Source organism: Sturnira hondurensis, unplaced genomic scaffold, assembly GCF_014824575.4.
Source record: "Sturnira hondurensis isolate 20B ecotype Veracruz unplaced genomic scaffold, ASM1482457v3 Scaffold0016663, whole genome shotgun sequence".
NCBI lineage: Eukaryota > Metazoa > Chordata > Mammalia > Chiroptera > Phyllostomidae > Sturnira > Sturnira hondurensis.
The window spans coordinates 14,020,838-14,042,296 of record NW_028089294.1 but is presented as its reverse complement, the minus strand read 5'-3'; the positions used below and the strand labels follow the sequence as shown (position 1 = coordinate 14,042,296).

Sequence of the window (21,459 nt, the reverse complement as noted above, 5' to 3'; positions counted from 1 at the left end):
TATAGATAGGGAAATTAAGGCTTAGATTAAGCACTTTCCAAGATCACAAGTTAGTAAGCATCAGAGCTGGGGCACAAATTCACATGTGATCTGCTGGTGGCCGAATTCAGCCATTGACCACTAGCTATAATGCTGTTTACATGTCTCTTAGTATTGCATTATATTTGTGTGTTGGTGCAGTATCTATTTTGTAGTTTTTTCTCATCTGAAAATTAACAACAAACCAAAAGAAGCTTTAGTTTAAGTCTTACTAGATCCCTGAAATTGGATTTGTTTGACTTTTTTTAAAAAAAGTTATCAGTAAAGCACTGTATCACCTTACACTATGAGGTAGTCTGTGAGGTTGTATTACATGTTGTATTATAAGCTTCATATTAAAAATAACATGAATTATAATTTTATTTTATATATAATTGTATTTTTGTATAGTCTAACTCAATAGTTCTCCGTATTTTCTTAATTAGTCACAGTTCTAACTCAAGTTCTTTTCCTTTCTATATATTCTTTTAACACTGAACTCAATTATCATTCTTCCTTATATCTTTAACAGTTATTTGTTTCACACTCAGTTGTATCTTTGACTTGACTGTAGGCTCTTTAAGGGCAAGGAGCATGTATCTTACCTGTTTTGCATCCTTACCTTTTTTGTATTGCTAACATACAAGGGGTTCTTAATTCTTTATTTGATTAAACATAATTAACTATTGTACAAAAAAACTGGACTCTGCTCCAAGGAAATCTTAACTATTTCAAATTGGATGGGAACTTATAGGGAACTTACATGCATATGATGCAGATATTTCAACACACTGAACCTGAAAAATTGTTAATCTAGAGTTGAATCATGATGTCCAGACATCATGTACCATGGTACATTTTAGATTTTCCACATTTCACTTAGTAAGTATGAAAGGGACCAATCTCCCATCTATCTTCCCTTTACTAAGAACTATTAGGGAGCCCTGGCTGATGGGGCTCAATGGATTGAGCACTGGCGTGCAAACTGAAAGGTTACTGGTTTGATTCCCAGCCAGGGCACTTGCCTGGATTTTGGGCCAGGTCCCCAGTTGAGGGTGTTTGAGAGGCAACTGATCAACATTTGTCACATGTTGGTGCTTCTCTCTCTCCCTGTCTTTCTCTTTCCTTTCCCCTCTCTCTAAAAGCAAATAAATAAAATCTTTAAAAAAACTGTCAGGGATACTAAAAGTAAGGAGTTACTTTAGGTAACTTTACGGAGGACAGAATTTGACTCATGTAACTAAATGGGCTCAACAATAAGATGCTTTATAATAAAGTAACATTAAAATATGTACAGTTGTTTTAAGGAAGGGTAAATAACATGTAGATACTCATTTTATAATTAATGTAACTAAATATGAATATGTACATGGTTTTAAAAAGTCCATAAGAGTGTATGCAATTAAGAGTAAGTCTTCCTATCTCAAGACCTTGGCCTCCCTCCTCAAGGACACTTAACTGTTTCATGTGTATCTGTCTAGAAATAATTTTCAGTACATGAACCAGTATGTATATTACATGAATAGAAGAGTACTCTTTCCTTCTGTACCTTAAAAAAATTTTAATGTGAAATATGTGCAAAAGACCACACGGTGTGTGTAGCTATAGTTCATTTTTATTGCAGAATAATATTTTATTGTTGCTTACGTATTTGATTTTTTTTCTGCCATCTTGTTCTGTACTTTCTGTGAGTCCCATTTTTACCTTTTCTTCTTTCTACTCCAGTGTTACCTATTTTTTTGTTGAGATTTTTAAATTTTTATTTTCTGATACCATTTTTGCCTCTACTTGTTTAAATGCTATGCAGTCTATATCTATTCTTTTAGCAATTACTCTAGTTATTTGTTTTAAGATTTTATATATATATATATGTATGTGTGTGTGTATATATATATATATATATATTTGTTTTAGAAAGGAAGGAAGGGAGAAAAAGAGGGAGAAAAACATCAATGTGCAAGAGATACATCAATTGGTTGCCTCTCACATGTTCTCAACTGGGGACCTGGCCAGCAACCCAGGCACGTGCCCTGACTAGGAATCAAACCAGTGACCTTTTGGTTCACAGGCCAGTTTGCAGGCCTGTGCTCAGTCCACTGAGCCTCACCAGCCAGGGCACCCTACTTATTTTTAATCACACAACCTTAAGCATTTAATGCCAATCATCTCCTTTCCCAACTTATATTTTCTTGTTTTGCAATTCTATAGTTCTCTCTGATGCCCAGAAAGTATTATTGTTTTATACATTCAACATTTGTTTATATCTATCCACCCATTTGTTTATATTTATATCTTTGTTTCCTATTCCTTCTTGTATCTCAAACTTTCCACTTAGGATCATTTGTCTTCTTTTCTGACTGCTTTTAAGACCTCTTTTTCTTTGGTGTTTATCTATTAATTCCAATATCTTCAAACTTCAGGGTCTGTTTCTCATCATGATACCTTAAGTGTTTTGTAATTTTTTTTATTGTAAGTTCATTTTTCTGGAAAGTCATCAAGGGGGCTTGCAAATGTTTCCAATAGGAAATCTGCTCCATTCTCATTTCTTTTCTGTATTATTCAATTTACTTTTTTTTCCTGACTGCTTTTAAGATTTTCTCTTGATCATTCATTTTGAGCAATTTTATTATGATGTGTCTTGGTGCTTTGGGCTTCAAGGAACTTCTTTATGGGTTTATGATCTTCATCAAATTTGAAAAAATTTTAGCCATTTATTTCTTCAGATATTTTTTTCTGTTCACTGCCCTCTTTATGGACTCCAATTTCACCTTTATTAGGTACTTGAAGTTGTCTCATGGTTCATTGATACTGTTTATTATTTTTGTTTATTTTTCTCTGCATGTTTAGTTTTGGATAGTTTATACTGTTATGTCTTCAATGCACAAATCTTTTCTTCTGCAATATTTAATTTGTTATTAAGTCCACAGAGTGTATTTTTCATTGTACACACAGTTTTCATCTCTAGAAGTGTGTCTGCTTATCTTTTTGAACATCTGGAATAGTTACAACTGTTTTAATATTCTTGTTTTTACTTCTACTATGTGTGCCAGTTTGATTAATTAATTGTTCTCCCTATTATGGGTTGTGTTTGCCTGCTTCTGTGTATGCCTGATTCCGCTCAAGCATTTGGCAGGACAGTGGTTTTCATTTGTGTATAATGAAATTACCTGATCATGACGAAAGACCATAAGAAAGGATTAGAGGGAACAGTGCCTAGCATTTACCCAGGGCTGGAAATACTATCTGTTCCAGCCAGACTGAAAAATCATATAATTCACAGGATGTTGAATGGAGTATTTAGGAAGGTCTTGCCTAACTAGTAGGGAATAACTAGCCCTAGACTGAATGGTGCTCCAGATCTACCTAACAAATCATGAAAGCAAGACTTGAAAGGATCAGAGTGTTTCCAAGAAAATGCATCCCAGAACAAAGCTCAAGAGTTATAGGAATACATAAATATTTAGAATTTATTAAGGAAAATTCACTGTATCTCTATTTTTTAGCTATTATTTCTTTAATTATGAGTAAGGTTGAACATCTTTTAATGTGTTTATAGTGATATACATTTTTTTTTAGTGAACTGCCAATTCCTGTCCTTTACCTATTTCTTTTTGAGTTGTTGGTCTTCTTTGTTAGGTACCTGGCTAATACAGTAGAAGAAGATGAAGAAGAATCCAAATATGAAATATTTCCATGGGCTTTAGGGAAAAACTGGAGAAAATTGTTCCCTAATTTCTTAAAGTTAAGGGACCAACTCTGGGATAGAATTGACTATAGGGCTATTGTAAGCAGGCGATGCTGTGAGGAGGTAAGATTTTAAAATTTTATATATATGTATGTATATAATCTCTGTATTCTGTCCATATAATTTTCCTTGTCTTATTTTTTAATGTGCTTTGAACCTTTTAGTTTCTGTATATATAAGGGTAGACCATTAACTTGATGGTTACCATGAATACGACATGTGTATTATTATGTTTGTTTTAATTTTAGACCACAAGAATTTAAAATTACCATATGTGTTTTTCAGAGCAGCCTACTTCTGTAGTATTTTTATTTTAGTGTTTAGTTTCTCTTGTCTAAAAGAACACCAGTATATTGAACAAGGATAGTGTGCATATTTCAAAATATTATTGGAGTTGAATAATAATTTTCATTAAATAAATTATATAAAATTTCAAGTCCCTAAGACTGAAATATGAATTGCATGATATAAAATTTATATAAATTTAAATATGTTTAGAAAACATTCCTTTTTCACATAGAACACATAGTTTCCTTCATGCCAGATTTTATTAAGATAAAGCAGAAAGACTAAAAATTAAAAGATTAATTATTTTATCTAATGCTCTGGTGTTCAATAAAGAATAAAATTAATGTTTCAAACTAAAAAAAATAATATAGTAGAAAATTAAATGAAGGTAGTGATCACTGTAAGCCAGTACTAGCTCAGAAAAGTTTGGTAAATGTGAGCCAGATAACGCTAGAATTAAATGAAATCATTAAATAGACTATAGACAAAAACAGACAATGGATTCATGTCAAACCTGAGGGAGAACTTTGGGGTGTGTCACAAAACTCTTCCCAGAACTGATCATGTTAATTATATTTATTAATGCGATAAATATATAGCAAGTATGCATATTTGTAGATTAATTAGGAGGGTTGTTGAATGTTGGGAAAAGTGCAAGGTTTCAGAGATAACTTAGAAAACTGTACAGCAGGCCAAGTCTTTGCAAGATTAAATTCAATAGAAAAACATAAAAAATTGGGTGTATAAGGTCCCCATAATTTAAGGATCCTCATTAAGGAAAGGGTTTATGTGACTCATTCCAATTACAGGCCATTGAAAGAGCCCTGTATGTTATTTTCGTCACTACCTCTCCATGTCAAGAGGGGTAATTTGTGCACCTGTTGCCGTCCTTTCACGTGACAGTCCAAGCAAGACCTTATTTGGACACTCACAGTTTCTTTCATGCAAACACTTCAAGCCTCATGGAACATTCAGCTAAGAGCATGGAGGGGGCACAAGAAGCAAGAGGCCAGGATTGACAATACCCACCTCGAGGCAGGTTGTTCACTACTCCTAAGATATAATGACCAGTATTTTTTAAATTGAAACAACTTTAATTTACACTATTGGAGTTGAAATTACCACAGTTGCTGCCACCAGACTATTAAAGAGCCAGAGAATGGAGTGACTTAATGGTGCATTTGTAAAAGATTAAAAAGTTTCAGGCAGCTATAAACTCAGTTGTGTAATGGAATTTGCAGAAAAGTTTAGTTTCTCAAGGATTCAACATGGAGACCTAATAGATCTGTCCACTCATTTCAGATTTACATACCAAATTTCCTATTTGTATTTCATTATCTAGTAGATACCCCAAACTTAACATACTAAAAATTGAATTTTGATTCCCTCAAATAGACGTTCAAACCTGCTCCTCCTGCAATCTTCCACATATTAATAAATGGTAACTTCATCCTTCCAGTTGTTCAGGCTAGAAAGCTGCCACCCTAGACTTTTCTTTTTCTTGCATCCATATCTTAAAAAAATAACTGGCCTGGGCAGGTGTGGCTCAGTGGATTGAGCACTGACCTGCAAACCAAAGGGTCACTGGTTTGATTCCCAGACAGGGCACATGCCTAGGTTGTGGGCCAGGTCCTCAGTACGGGGTACTCCAGAGGCAGCCACACATTGATGTTTTTCTCCCTCTCTTTTTCCCCACCTTCCCCTCCCTAAAAATAAATTTTAAAAATCTTTACAAATATCCAGCCCCTGCCCTGGCCTGTGTGGCTCAGTTGGTTAAGCTTCATCTTGCTCATTCCACTCCAACCATACTTGCCTCCTTGCTGTTCTCAAACACACCAAGGGCACTCCCACTTCAGGGTCTTTTGTATTTGCCATTCCCATTACCTGGAATGGTTTTCCCCCAGGTATTAGTATATTTTACTTCCTCACTTCATTCAGGACTCTGCTTAAATGTCAACCTCAGAGAAACTTTTCCTTACCACCCTCTATTGAATAGTGTCTTACTCACTGGAATACATAGAAGAGTTCAAAAATAAACGCTCACATGTATGTTCAGTTGAATTTTGACAAGGGTACCAAGAAAATTCAATAGGGAAAGAGTAGTCTTTTTCATAAATGGTGCTGGGACAACTAGGTATCCACATGCAGAAGAATGCAGTTGACCCCTACTTTATATCATACATAAAAGCTAATTAAAAATGGATCAAAGACCTAAATGTAAGAACTAAAAACTCTTAAAACATAGCAATTCTTCATGACCTTAGATTAGGTTTCTTAGATGTGATACCAAAAGCACAAGCAACAAAAGAAAATACAAAGTGGACATTATCAAAATTTAAAATGTCTTTCAAAGGACAACATCAAGAAAGTGAAGATAATGCACAAAATGAAAGAAAATTTTTGCAAACCATCAATAAGGGATTGGTATCTAGTCTGTAAAGAACTCTTACAACTCAATAATAAAAAACTCCCAATTTTAAAATGTGCAGAGGATCTGAATAGGCATTTCTCCAAAGAAGATACACAAATGGCAAAAAAAAAGCACATAAATAGATGCTCAATATCATTAGCAATCAGAGAAATGCAAAATCAAAACCACAAGAAGGTATCACTTCATACCCACTAGGATGGCTGTCAGAAAAAGACAGATAATTACAAGTGTTGGTAAGAATGTGGAGAAATCCAAACCTTCATACACTTCTGTTGGGAATGTAAAATGGTGTAGTTGCTTTGTAAAACAGTCTGGCAGTTCCTCAAAAAGCTAAAGAGAGTTCCACATGACCCAGCAATTCTACTACTAGTTATGCAGTTAAAAAATAAAAACTGTGTCCATAAAAGACTTGAACACAAATGTTCACAGCATTATTTATAACAGTCAAAAGAGGAAACAATCCAGATGTCCAACAACTAATGAATAGGTAAACAATGATATATCCGTACAATGATATATTATTTGGCAATTGGAAGGAATGAAGTAACGTGCTACAGCATGGATGAAACATGAAAATGTTATGCTAAGTAAAAAAAGCCAGTCACAAAGGACCACACATTGTATGCTTCTTAGTTATATAAACTGTCCAGAATAGACAAATTGAAAGAGATAGAAAGTAGATTAGTGATTACTAGCAGCTGAGGGAGGGAGGAATGGGATGTGACTGCTTTCTTTATGGAATGATGAAAATGTTCTAAAATTGACTGTGGTAATGGTTGTGGAACTATGAATATACTACAAGCCATTAAACTACTCTTTAAATGGGTGAATTGTATGGTATTTGAGTAATATCTCAATAAAGCCAGTAAAATAGCAAGTAGTATCTCCTGCTATTATCATATATTCCTTTTCCTATTTTTCTTCATAGCACTTAATCATCACATAACGTATTCTGTTTTACTTATTTATCTTGCTAATGTCTCTTTCCCCTACTTGTATATAAAACCCAAGAGGGCAGGGTCTTTACTTTGTTATTATTTTATCTCCAGTGCATGGCATATAGTAGATACTGAGTAAATACTGCTGACTGACAGAATGATTGAAACTTAAGGCTTCCAATTCTTTTTCATACCTGTTTATGCATGAAAGAGAGAAAAAAAACTTTAAAACACTTTTTCATGGAGCTCACTCAGCACTTACACTAGTGGCAGATAGGCTCTTTTTTCTCTTCCAAGCAGATGTACTTGAATTGAATCATGTTGATGTATAGGAAAGGCAACTACCTAGTAAGATTTTATCCAATTCTCTTAAGTATTCATTCAACAGCTAACTTATGACTAAGACACCAAGTTCAGTGTTTATTATAAAGAAGTATTACATCATCCTTGCCCTGAGGTTTGCTGCATTAAAGCAGCAAGACACGCTTAGACATTTAGTTAAGTATTCTATGCATTTGTTATTGAGAGCCTGCTACTGACATACTGCCAAGCCAATTCTTTTTTTCATACTGTACAATAAAACTGTTATGACAGTAGCTACTAAATGGTTTGTAATAATAATCCCCTATATTTGCTTTCCACTTATAAATTCATAAATATTTTCATATATCCTCACAAAAATGCCTGTGAGGGTTACAGTATTCTCATTTTAAAGCTGGTGAAACAGGATCAACAAGGTTGAGATTTATTTAAGATCTTACACTAATTGTCAGAGTCACAACTGGACCTCACAACTAAGGACTTCACAATGTCGTTTTGTCTTACTTCTAGCCTCCCCCTCTCATTGACTAGTTTAGAAAATGCATTTATTTCTGTTATGTTATTTTGTCTCAGGAATTAAACAGTGTAGGTATTCTCCATTTTACACATGAAGAAACTGACATAGAAAAGGTTGTGACTTGTCCATGGTCATTCAGTTAGTAAGTGGCAGGGCCAGCTAGTACTTAAATTTGGTGCTCTTTCTATTATACACTGTCAAAAGAACTTACTCTCTCCTTGAGGTAATGCGAGTTTTGTAATTTGCCTCCTATTTGAACCCTGGCTGCTGCAGAGAAACTAAGAGCCAGCTTGTATCCTTACTCACATTAACTCTTACCCTTTATTACTGGCATGTTTGCTTTCCCACTTTAGGTATATTTTCCCTTTTGGGTCCTATTAAATGAAAAAAAAATTCATTTGCTCTTTTTAAAAACTGTCTCAAATCCTTTTTTGGAAAAAGATGAGGAATGATCAAATTTAGAAATGTATGTAAGGCCCTGGTTGGTATGGCTCAGTGGATTGAGTGCCCACTTGTGAACCAAAAGGGAACCAATTTGATTCCCAGACCAACTACATGTGTGGGTTGTGGGCCATGAACCCAGTAGGGGGCGTGCGAGAGACAACCACACATTGATGCTTCTCTCCCTCTCTCCCTTCCCTTCTCTCTAAAAATAAATGAATAAAATCTCTTAAAAAATAAAAAGAAAAACGTATGTATGGAGTCTTCAAAAAAGAATAAAGAGTATTTCAACCTACTTATTTTGATCTTAACTTCTTAGAACCACTTTATCTTTTTGGACATCAGCCCCTCTGAGGTGGAATTTATTTAGGTTGGTGATAGCTTAATTTCTAGATTGGTTCAGATATGGAGAATGCCAATCTGATGAGAAAGAGACTCCAGTAGTAGTTTTGTCAAGAGGAAGTTTATTCTTGTTATATACTCTGGCCTAGTTGGCACAATATCATCATAACTGACATCTCTGTCAGCTGTTACTTGATTCCAGATTAGGAGCTTAGAAAGAAAGCAGTGATGTGATATAAGCACTGCTGTGAAGAAAATAATCCAATGACAGTACGCAGAGAGGCCCAATACAGGGGAGGTGCCGGAGAGTGCTACACTCTGTAGGTCAGGAAGTGAGACGTAAACCCAGTGCCAAAGAAAAGTGTTTCAGAGTTACTATTTGGTGAGCAGTTGGATATATGGTGCATGGGGAGATGAGCTGTCAGAGTTTCAAACCTACATAACAAAAACAGTGCTGGGTTCCATAATGCAAACTGGCTTATGAAGATGATAAAGAATTTGGTATTAGATATAAATTTAAGGTGATAATTGGATAATTAAGAGAATGGTCAATAGGTATGAGTAAAATGAGTCACAACATTCAAGTGATGTTTAAAGCTTGGTTGAGAAGAGATCCAAAGAGACAGTAATACTAATACTTTTGATCACTTGCCAGGCGCTGTTCCAAGTGCCACACATGTATTGACCCACAATTCTTATAGCTAGCTAGGTAATCCCAGGTGAGGAAACCAAAGCGTAGAGAGGCTCTATGACTTCTCCAAGGTCACACAATCAGTAAAGCAGCACAGCTTTATTCAATCCCAGGCAGTCTGAGTGCAGTGCTGTTAAGACTTATACTATACTACCTCTTGAGGTTACAGAGAAGTAGATATACAAAGAGAAAAGCCCAGAAGGCCAAGTATTGTATTTTAGAAACACCCACCAAAGGCATAAAAAATCACTAAAAATTACAGAAGAATAAGATAAAGTAAAAATAGGATAACATATCTTGTAGGTCAAATACCAATGCTTCAGAGTAGTCACTTTCATAGGATCATAGAATCTGATGACTGTAAGTGACCTGTTTTCTAATATATAATAGACACCTTATGGCCCAGAAAGTTAGGTAATTTACCTAAGGTCATAGAGCTAATAGAATTAAGACCAAAATCCTGCCCTCTTGAACCTGGTACAATACTGTTTTTGATTCGCTGTTATCACAATAACATTCTAATTGTGTATAAAATATGTTTATATTATAACATAGTGTGTATTTAAAAGTAAGCAAGCATGTGTGCATGCATTGTTCTAGCTGAATTAGCATGTGGAGAGACTATGATGCTTAGTTTATTGCAGAATGAACGGTTTACCAAACCTACTTTGTACCCTTTACTTCATATGTCCCTCTGCTTTTCTCACTAGACTTTGCTATAAGATCCCTACAAAAATAATATTATTGAAGGTTCATAATACCAGTGGTCTCTAGTTCTTAATTTTTCTCTGTCACTCAAAATATTTAATGACTGTATAACATTATGTGGAGGGCATTTGATAGAGAGGTATATGAGAGACTATTCCTGCACAAAAGGGACTTTCAGGAGGATAGGTTACACGCATAAAGAGATGCATCTGAGTACTAGACACTTATATGCTAAAAGTCCTAATACAGCACTAACAATAAAACAAACTATCTGAAAGCTGGAATTTTTAGAAAGGCAGGGGTTATGCTGAACATTGAGGGAAAGGTGACTCTGAGTCAAAGGGAGAGGCCACTTCAGACATGGTAAGTAAAGCTACTGAAGTGTTGAGACACAATAGATATAGAAGGAGTAAGAAATTCTGGTATTCTACTCACTCCCTTAGGTAGCTCCAAATCTAATTTTATATTGTTGAAGATATGTTTATAGAGTTAGCACCTTTATTTATTTCTACCTTTTTAAATATGTATAACTTTATTGTATGTCTTTGGTTGAAAACTTTTTTGAAGGGTTTAAAAGAAGTGGATTATAAAATAAATTAAATCCTAAAATATACTTTTTAAAAATTAGCATAGCTAAGATTCTTTATGTGATTTACCTCAGGAAGGCCACAGTAATCCCACTTTCCTGGGGGACTGGTCTTAATCTAGGGATTTCAAGGTATTCATTTTTTAACAGCAGAAGCTGTTTTTCTTTCCAAATAAAAATTTACATACAATCCTCCAAATTGAGCTTCTCTGCCTGCTTTGTTTTCTTTAGCCCCTCCTAAAATGCCCCAAATAGTCTGTGAAACCTCAAGGCTGCTCAAAACAGTTTGAAAATCACTAGTCTAGACAATTAATAGGGCACTAATGCTTAGATTCTATAGTTTTCATGTACTGTGGGTCACTGATAACTGCAGCTAAACATTTTTACTTAGAAGTAACATTCTAACATTCTGCTTAGGAGTTTTAGACATCATGAGGTCAGCATATAGGTATCTAGCTTGGCTTAACTAGCTAACATTTGGCAGTTGTTTATGATGTGATACAGATTTTACATCTATCTAATGCTCAGAACAATCCTATGAGGCAGATAGGATCTCCATTTCAGATATAAAGAAACTGAACCTCTGACAGGGTAAGTAACTTGCCCAGTATCATGCAGCTAGCATGTGGGAGTCAGGATAAGAGTACATCCATCCTGACTACAGTCAGTGTTTCATCTAAGAAAACTTAGACAACAATGCCTGACATGTAGTGAGGAATCTTAAGTGCTTTATAAATAATTTATGTATTCCTCAAAACAACCCTCTAAAATAGACACATTCTCTTCATGTTACAGATGAGGAAACTGAGGAACAGAAAGGTTAAATAACTTACCTGCGTTCTTTCTACATCCCTTGCCATAATTGCAAACATTTTAAGATTCTCCTAACATATATATTTGGAAACCTCAATTAATTGTATTTTCATCTCAATGCACTCCAAAGTTAATAATTGTTTGGGGATGACTATATTGTCTTTTATGAACTTAAAGTATTCAGAATTTAAAAACCCCAAAAGTTGCTTCAGTCCTATTTCCTATTTTCAATAATTTAAATACTTTCAATTATTGTCTTAAGGATCCAAGCAATGAATCACTTTATAGGTAAATACTGCCATATCTAGAGATGCTTTTTTTTTTCAACATCAGTAACTTAGATTTTTAAATCTAGTTTTAGAGATAGATGTTCTTAAGTTATACTTTTTGTACTTAATTTTACTAAATTCTAAAAACTTATTAAAATTCTAAAAGAAAGCTTTCCACTGTAGGTTATGGCCATTGCTCCAACCCATTACATATGGCAACGAGAACGCTCTGTTCATCACAGTGGAGCTGTTAGAAACTACAACAGAGACGAAGTTCAACTGCCCCGGGGACCTAGTGCCACACCAGTAGATTGCTCACTCTGTGGTAAAAAAGGAAGATATGTTAGACTGGGATTGTCTTCGTCATCATCTTCATCCAGTGATACAGTACAGGTGATGGAAAGACATTCTCAGGAATCACACAACCCATTCTCAAGGGGCATGATAGTTGATCCTTCACAAGCTTATAGCTGTTCTCAAGGTATGATTTAGTGATATGTCAGAATTAGATTTATGCAAATTTTTAATAAATCCAAGTTAGTTGTTGACCTAGAGGCAGTTCTTAACAGTCAGGGAAACATAGTAATATATACTACAGCACTGTGAATTAAATCAGTATTGAGAGTTTTCCCCTTCTCAGTTACTTTTTGCCTTGTGTTACTGTTTCTGTTGGTGCCTTACCTAAACTAAAAGATATTTAATATGATTTATGTTAAAGTGAAATTTAATTACCATGGGTCCCAAGTATTTTAGGTAGTAAGTATTTTAAGAGCATTTGAAATGTTTTTTATTTTAATTTTTGTTTATTGATTTGAGAGGCAGCGGGAGACAAAGGGAGAGAAAGAGAGAAGAGAAACATTGATTTGTTCCATTTATGCATTCATTGATTGATATTTGTATGTGCCTTGCCTGGGGATTGAACCTACAACCTTGGTGTATTGGGATGAAGCTCTAACTAACTAAACTATCCAGCCAGGGCCAGTATGTTTATTTTATTCAAAAGAAATTTTAAGAAAATAAATTCACTTATAATTTAATCATCTAGTTTTATCAGTGATTATTGGTTTCCTTCTATATTTTGTGAAATATATTTTATTGATTATGCTATTACAGTTGTCCCAGTTTTTTCTCCCCTGTATCCCCCTCCACCCTGCAACCCCCCACCCTTCAGCATTTCCCCCTCACCCTTAGTTCATGTCCATGGGTTGTACATATAGATACTTTGGCTTTTCCATTTTCTGTACTATTCTTGACCTCTCCCTGTCTACTTTGTATCTACTATTTATGCTTCTTATTCCCTGTACGTTTTTATTCCATTCTCCCTCTCTCCCTCCCCACTGGTAACCCTCCATGTGATCTCCATTTCTGTGATTCTATTCCTGTTCTAGTAGTTTGTTTTTGTTTTTGTCTTCTAGGTTCAATTGTTGATAGTTGTGAGTTTGTTGTCATTTTGCTCTTCATATTTTTAACCATCTTCTTTTTCTTAGATAAGTCCCTTTAACATTTCATGTGGTAAGGGCTTGGTGATGATGAACTCCTTTAACTTGACCTTATCTGGGAAGCACTTTATCAGCCCTCCGGTTCTAAATGATAGCTTTGCTGCATAGAGTAATCTTGGATGTAGGTCTTTGCTTTTCATGACTTTGAATACTTCTTTCTAGCCTTTTCTTGCCTGTAAAGTTTCTTTTGAGAAATCAGCTGATAGTCTTATGGAAACTCCTTTGTGGGTAACTATCTCCTTTTCTCGTTCTGCTTTTAAGATTCTTTCCTTATCTTTAATCTTGGGTAATTTAATTATGATGCATCTTGGTGTGTTCCTCTTTGGATCCAGTGCCTTTGGGACTCTCTGAGCTTCCTGGACTTGCATGTCTAGTTCCTTCACCAGATCGGAGAAGTTTTCCTTCATTATTTGTTTAAGTAAGCTTTTAATTTCTTGTTCTTCCTCTTCTCCTTCTGGCAACCTATGGTTCAGATGTTGGAATGTTTGAAGTTGTCTCAGAAGTTCCTCAGCCAGTGTTTTGAACCCTGCATCGGATAGGTTGTCTGTCTCCAGGTCACTTACTTCTTTTTCTGGAGTTTTGATCTGTTCTTTCTTTTGAGCCATATTTCTTTGTCTCGGCATACCTGCTGGGTTGTAAGGGGCAGAGCCTTAGGTATTAGTCAGGGCTGGTAATCCACAATGCTGCATTGTGGCACTGTATGTGGGGGAGGGGTCAGAGTGGGAACAGTGTTGCTTCCTATCTTCCTTGGCTCTCACCCCACTTTCAGTCACTTCCTCTGCTTCCTACAAGTGGATTGTGCCCTTTCAGGTACTGATTTCAGGTGAGTGGGCTTGTATACATTCTAGGACCCGTGGGCCTCTCCAGCAGACTCTCCTGTGAGGCTGGAAATTTCTCCCACTGCTTCAACCACCGCCGTTTTTTACAGCCAGTTTTTGAGGCTTCATTTCCCCATGCTGGGACCCTCAGTTATGTGGTTTGTCTTGTTCCCCAGTTTGTCCTCTCGGTTTATCCGCAAATATGGGCACTCCCTTGCTGCAAGTCCTCTCTACCCCAGCTTCCTGTCTCCACCCCTCCTATCAGAGTGGATACATGTTTCTTCTTTAACTCCTTGGTTTTCAGGCTTCCATGCAGTTTGGTTTTCTGGCAGTTCTGATATTTTTTTGTTCTAAATTGGTTGTTTCCTTCTTTTGGTTCTGCAAGGAAGTGTTTTTATCTATGCCTCCGTCTTGGTCTGAACTCTCTGTCTTATCTATACTTTTTTTGTTTAAAAAAATCAATAGTACTATGTTATAAGGTTGGAAAGGAAACACAGAGGTCCTTTGTCTTACCTCTTCTTTTTCTGTATACTTTTAAAACATTGAGATATAATTGAAATATAACATTGTTTTAGCTTTAAGCATACAACATGATTTGATACATGTATATATTGCAAAATGATTACAATAAGTTAACATTCATCACCACAGTTACAATTCTTATGATGAGAACTTTGAAGATCTATTCTCTTAGCAACTTCCCAGTATCCAATACGGTACTGTTGACTGTAGTCACCATGCTGTGCATTACATTCCTAGGACTGACTTATCTTGTAACTGGAAGTTTGTACCTTTTGGCCACCTTCATGCATTTTGCCTGCTCCCCTAACCCCCACCTCTGGAAACCAACAAAAGGTACTTTGAATCTATGAGTTCGGGTTTTTGTTTTTGTTTTGTTTTTTAATTCCACATATAAGTGAAATCACACAGTATTTATCTTTCTCTAACTTGTTTCACTTAGCATCATGTCCTCAAGGTCTATCTGTATTGTTGAAAATGGCAGGATTTCCTCTTTTTTTGGCTGAATAATTGCATTGCATATATATAACACACTTGAATGTTGTAAATAATGTGGCAGTAATCATGGGGGTACAAATGTCTTCTTAAGATAGTGATTTTGTTTCCTTCACACAAGTACCCAGAAGTGATATTTCTGGACCATATGGTAGTTCTAATTTTACTCTTTTGAGGAGCCTCCACACTGCTTTCCATATTGTGTGTGCTAGTTTACACTACTACCAACATCATATAAGGGTTCCCTTCTCTCCACACCCTCACCAATACGTACTTATCTTTTTGATGATAGTCATTCTAACAAGTGTGAGATATCTCATTGTGGTTTTGATTTGCCTTTCCCTGATAATTATGTTGGACACCTTTTCATGTACCTCTTAGCCATTTGTATTTCTCCTTTTGAAAAATGTTCATCTCTTCTGCCCATTTTTAAATTGGTTAGGGTTTTTTCTATTGAGTTGTGTGAGTTCTTTATATATTTTGAATATTAATCCCTTATGAAATATATAATTTGCAAGTATTTTTTCCCATTCCATAGGTTGTCTTTTCACTTTGTTGAACATCTCCTTTGCTGTAAGCTTTTTAGTTTGATGTCTCACTGTTTATTTTTGCTTCTTTGCTTTTGGTGTCAAGTCCAAAAAACCATTGCCAAGACTTATACCAAGGAGCTTATTACCTCCTGTTTTCTTCTGAGTTTTATGGTTTCAGATCTTACACTTAAGCCTTTTCTAGTAGGTTTTTGTGCATGGTGTAAGGTACTGGTCCGGTTTCATTCTTTGCAGTGTTTCCACATCATTATCCTTTCCCAATTGTACACACATTCTTTTTTTTTTTTTAAATATTTTATTTGTTTATTTATCTTTAGAGGGGAAGGAGAGGGAGAGAAACAATGTATGGTTGCCTTTTGTGCGTCCCCTGCTGGTAGTTAGCCTGCAAAGAACCGGCCTGCAACCCAGGCATGTGCCCTGACTGGGAATCGAACTGCGATCGTCTGGTTCACAGGCCCGCGCTCAATCCACTGAGCTACGCCAGTCAGGGCTGTACACACATTCTTGGCTCCTTTGCTGTAAGTTAATTGAGCACAGACCATAGATATGATGGTTTATTTCTAGGCTCTCTATTCTGTTCCATTGATCTCTGTGTCTGTTTTATGCCAATACAATACCATTTTGATTACTATAGCTTTGGAATACTATACACTTTTTCTACTTTTTTATTTAAAAAAAATTAGAACCATACCATATCTAGGTCTGTTTTTTCATTTATGATAAAGAATTTTCCCATGTTATTAGTTTTTGAAAAGCTGATTTTAAATCATGACATGGTACAAATACCATAATTATTTGCATACTTCATTTTTGTTGGGGTTTAAGTGGCATTGAAGAATATTTTGTATGAGAAGATAATCATATAAGGTAGAAATACGTTTAGTCAGTCACACCACAATTTTTTTAAGACTTTATTTATTTATCTTTAGAGGGGAAGGGAAGGAGAAGAGGAGAGAAATATCAATGTATAGTTGCCTCTCGTGAGTCTCATGCTGGGAACTGGCCTGCAACCCAGGAATGTGCCCTGACTGGGAATCGAACCATGATTGTGTGGTTCGCAGGCCCGCGCTCAGTCCACTGAGCTACACCAGCCAGGGTTCACACCACAGTTTTTTAAAAGATTTTATTTATTTATTTTTAGAGTGGGAGGAAGGGAGAAAAAGAGGGAAACATCAGTGTGTGGTTGCCTCTCGTATGCCCCCTACTGGGGACCTGGCCCAAAACCCAGGCATGTGTCTTGATTGGGAATTGAACCAGCAACCCTTGAGTTTGCAGGCTGGCATTCAGTCCACTGAGCCACACCAGCCAGGGCTCAATCACACTACAATTTTTATTTACCTTATATTTATAAAGCTATAGTATTCCTCTGACATTTTTCATTTTGAAACAGAATCAGGATAATATTTTATTAGCAGTGATCTTTTTCATGTCTTCTAAAGTCTTCCAGATTTTCACCCATCTGATGATAAAACTGACAGGTTTTTTATGGTTCTTTCTAACTCTATGAGACCCACCTTATTTCAGAATTTCACCTATTTATTTTTACCACATCCTTATGAGATTAAAAGTGGCCACTGAAGCTTTAGTTAAAGAGAAAGTAGACTCTTGAAGAGGTAGGGGTCATGCTTCAGTCATTGTTCCATTTCTTGGCCGTAGTGATCACTACACAGATTTGACTGATGCAACATGTATTCTAGTCCCTTGCAATACCTCCAACTATCATTTGTATTGGCTCACTCACATTTGAAGATTAAAAGGGTCTACTATAAGATAAGTAAGGATTTTCCTTTTAGCTTCCCTCCCATCTCTCCCAACTCCTTTTATCTACATTCTTTGATCTTTGTAATAGGTAAGCACTTGACTTAGGGGAGTTGTAAATGGCACTGTGCTTTCACTCCATTCCTTGATGAAAACCCTGAAGCCCTGGGTTTAGGATAAACAGGTCCTATACAACAGCAGTCCCCAACCTTTTTGGCACCAGGAAGTGGTTTCTTGAAAGACAGCTTTTCTTTAAAAATTTTTTTAAAGATTTCATTTATTATAGAAAGAAGGGGAAGGGAGGGAGAATAAGAGGGAGAGAAACAGATGTGCAAAAAAAAAAACATCCGTTGGTTGCCTCTCACATACCACCAAAGGGACCTGACCTATATAACCCACCCCTGACCAGGCATTGAGCCTGGTGACGTTTTGGTTCCCAGACTGGCTCTCAGTCCATACAGCCACAACAGCCAGGGCAAAGACTTTTCCACAGGTTTGAGGGTGGGGGCAGGCTCTGGAGGCAGAGCTCAGGCTCTCACCTGCTCACCTCCTGCTGTGGACAGGGGGTGGGGCAAGGCAGAGACAGGAAGCTCGCTTTGCTCCTGGCAGGTCCCTAACAAGCAGGGGACCTGTATCGGTCTAGGTCCCAGGGTTGGGGACCCCTGCAATACAGGAAGGAACAAGTATTTACTTGTCAGCTGGTTAATTCAAGAATAAATGTAAGATCTTTTGTTTCAGGATGACAGAAGGTAGGAAATACAAATAAATCAACTTGCATACCTAAACATTTATACTCATTTTCCCTCATTAGGCTTAATAAGAGACTAAAGTATTTGGGAGGAGGGAGAGCAGAGAGGGGAGGGCAGTTAAGGGTAACACAATGTTATCTGAAGCAGTGGCCAGTCTTACTGCCTCAGCAGCTGCTGATTCTTCATACTGACCTCTGCTAGCAAAATTTTCTTCCTCCCATCCACATGAGGGTGGTTGAAATCACCTAACAGTTTTTAGTTGCAGAAAATTAAATTCAGCATGCTCCAGGAGAGACAAAGAACTGATGCTCTCCTCCAGGCTTTTACGCTAAAGCTTAGCAATGGTTACCAATGCTTCCATCTTTCAAACACAAGCAAGTAACCTCTCACTTTTCAGGTAAAAAATGTTTTCTACTTTTAAAATTCTCTCCACAAAATGTTAAAACAACAAACTTTACCTGAACATGTTTATGACATTTATTTAAATTTTTTTAAAAATTATTTTTAGGGAGAGAGGAATGGGGGAGGGTAAAGGGGAGAGAGAGATCAATCAATCCATTTGTTGTTCCACTTATTTATGCGTTCATTTATTGCTTCTTATATGTGCCCTGAATGGAAATTGAACCTGCAACCTTGGCACATCAGGACAATACTCTAACCAACTGAGCTACCTGGTCAGGGGTATGACATTAAGAGCAAAATATTTTTTATTTTGACAAGGTGGTTAGGGGGAGGGATAGATGAGGCATTCTTTACAAATTTAGATACATCACAATCACCAGTCATCTGGTAGACATAAAAAGGCAGTCTCATTTAACACCTGACCTGCCCCACCAAAATCTCTTAAGTAGCATTTTGACACTCATTTTACTAATGAAGATACAAACTCAGAAAAGTCACAGATGCCAGGTAAAACAACATCAAAACGAAAACAGCAAGATGGGAACCCAGTTATAGTTGAATACATTGCACATTTTTTAAATTTTATTTATAATTTACAGGGGAAGGAGAGAGGGAGAGAAACATCAATGTACGGTTGCCTCTAATGTGTCCCCTACTGGTAACTGGCCTGCAACCCAGGCATGTGCCCTGACTGGGAATTGAACCGTGATCCTCTGGTTCGCAGGCCTGCGCTCAATCCACTGAGCTACACCAGCCAGGGCACATTTTTTTTTTTTTAATTCTCACCCAAGGACATTTTTTCATTCCCTTTAGCAGGGGTATCCAGCTGGCTCAGGATGACTATGAATGTGGCCCAGCACTAAGTTGTAAATTTAGTTAAAATATTATGAGATTTTTTTGTGTGTGATTATGTATAGCAGTGTATTTAATGTTTGGCCCAAGACAACTCTTCTTCTTCTAATGTGGCCCAGAGACACCAACAGGTTAGAGAGCAAGGGAGAGGGGAAGGGAGAGAGAACCACTGATGGCAGAGAGAAGCCTCGATTGGTGGCCTTCCAAACGCACCTGGACCAGGGATGATACTGCAACCTAGGTATGTGCTCCAACCAACTGAGCCATACTGGCCAGGGCTGCACATTTCTGTACTAACTAAACTAGCTGACCCTTAAACAACACGGGCTTGAACTGCACAGGCTCACTTATTTGTGGCTTTTTCTTTCAATAAATACAGTAAATGTATTTTCTTACAATTTTCTTAGCACTTTCTTTAGTGTACTTTAATAATACAGTATATAATACATATAATATATAAAATGTGTTAATTGGCTGGTTGTTATTGGTAAGGCTTCCAGTCAACAGTATACAATTAGTACAGTTGGTCCTCTGCATGCACTGATTCCTAACCCTGGATTGAAAACAGTTGCATCATGGATGCAAAACCTGCAGATAAAAAGGGCCAACTGTACTTAAGTTTTTGGGAAATGAAAAGTTATATACAGATTTTCAACCACATGGGGGGGTCGACACCCCCAACCCCCATACAAACTGTACAGTGGTTCTCTTCACCTTATACTGTCTGAAGCCTTATGACACCTAGGCCAGTCCATCTGAAACATGGATATGCATTATTATGTATTGCCTAAGGACTCCTCAGATTTTAGAGTGAAGCCAAGGGAAAAAACCAATAATCCAAACCTTAATCCTGGGTCTTATAGGCAGGCATGGGACCTTCTGTTATATAATCTAAAACCAAATAATTTTTCCTCAAAAGTAAATCCTTCTCTGAACTTTCTTATTTTTGTTACTACTATTCTAGTCATCCAGGTTAAAAATCCTTACACTTAAGACATAATCAGGGCTTATAAATTATATGATAAAGGCAGTGCTAATTATATGATCAACATTTAGGAGCACAAAAGATTCTAGAGGTGAGAGATACGAAAGGTGAAAACTTTTCAGAGGAAGTATATGGCCCGTCCATTGACTGAGTCCAGTTTTGCCCAGAGAATTAAGGGAAAGGGCTTCTGAATAGAGGATAAAAATTTGAAAATATATAGCTTCTCTCCCATTACATTCAATAAATTACCAGCTTATCTGGTTCTTCCTTCACAATCTTTTTTTTACATCTACCCCTTTTCCTTGCCTTAATATTATACTACCAATCACCTTATAGTTGTACACTATGTATTACTATGAAATTTCTGATTTAACAGTTTTTGCCTCCAGTTTAAATACTCATAGCTATCACTAACAGACTTTTAAAAATTATCTCCTTTTACATGATCATGGAACCTGTAAAAGTTCCCTATAGATTCTGGAAAAGTGTACTTTGTAATTTTTAAAGATAACATATAAACCATTAAAATACATATTTAAAATACAGGTACATTAAATTTATCTTAAAATGCATATTTTATTTCAGTAGCCAATGACCGTCAATCAAAGAAAGAAAAGAAAACTAATTTCATGAAGAAAGACAAATCTATGGAGTGGTTTACAGGGAGTGAAGAATGAGACAGCTCAACAAACCAACCTGGAATCATTAATGACAAAATGTCTAACG

At 36.4% G+C, this 21,459-nt stretch overlaps 1 protein-coding gene across 1 annotated transcript in view; it reads left to right on the top strand.

The window, feature by feature from the left end:
• SPDYA (speedy/RINGO cell cycle regulator family member A) overlaps positions 1-21,430 on the top strand; it is a 28,374-nt gene extending 6,944 nt beyond the window's left edge. Inside the window, exons 5-7 of the mRNA XM_037066658.1 lie at positions 3,655-3,826; positions 12,292-12,589; positions 21,319-21,430. Coding sequence (XP_036922553.1) covers positions 3,655-3,826; positions 12,292-12,589; positions 21,319-21,410 — 562 coding nt within the window. The 3' untranslated portion in view covers positions 21,411-21,430. The remainder of the gene's footprint in view (positions 1-3,654; positions 3,827-12,291; positions 12,590-21,318) is intronic.
• Positions 21,431-21,459: the final 29 nt, after the last annotated feature.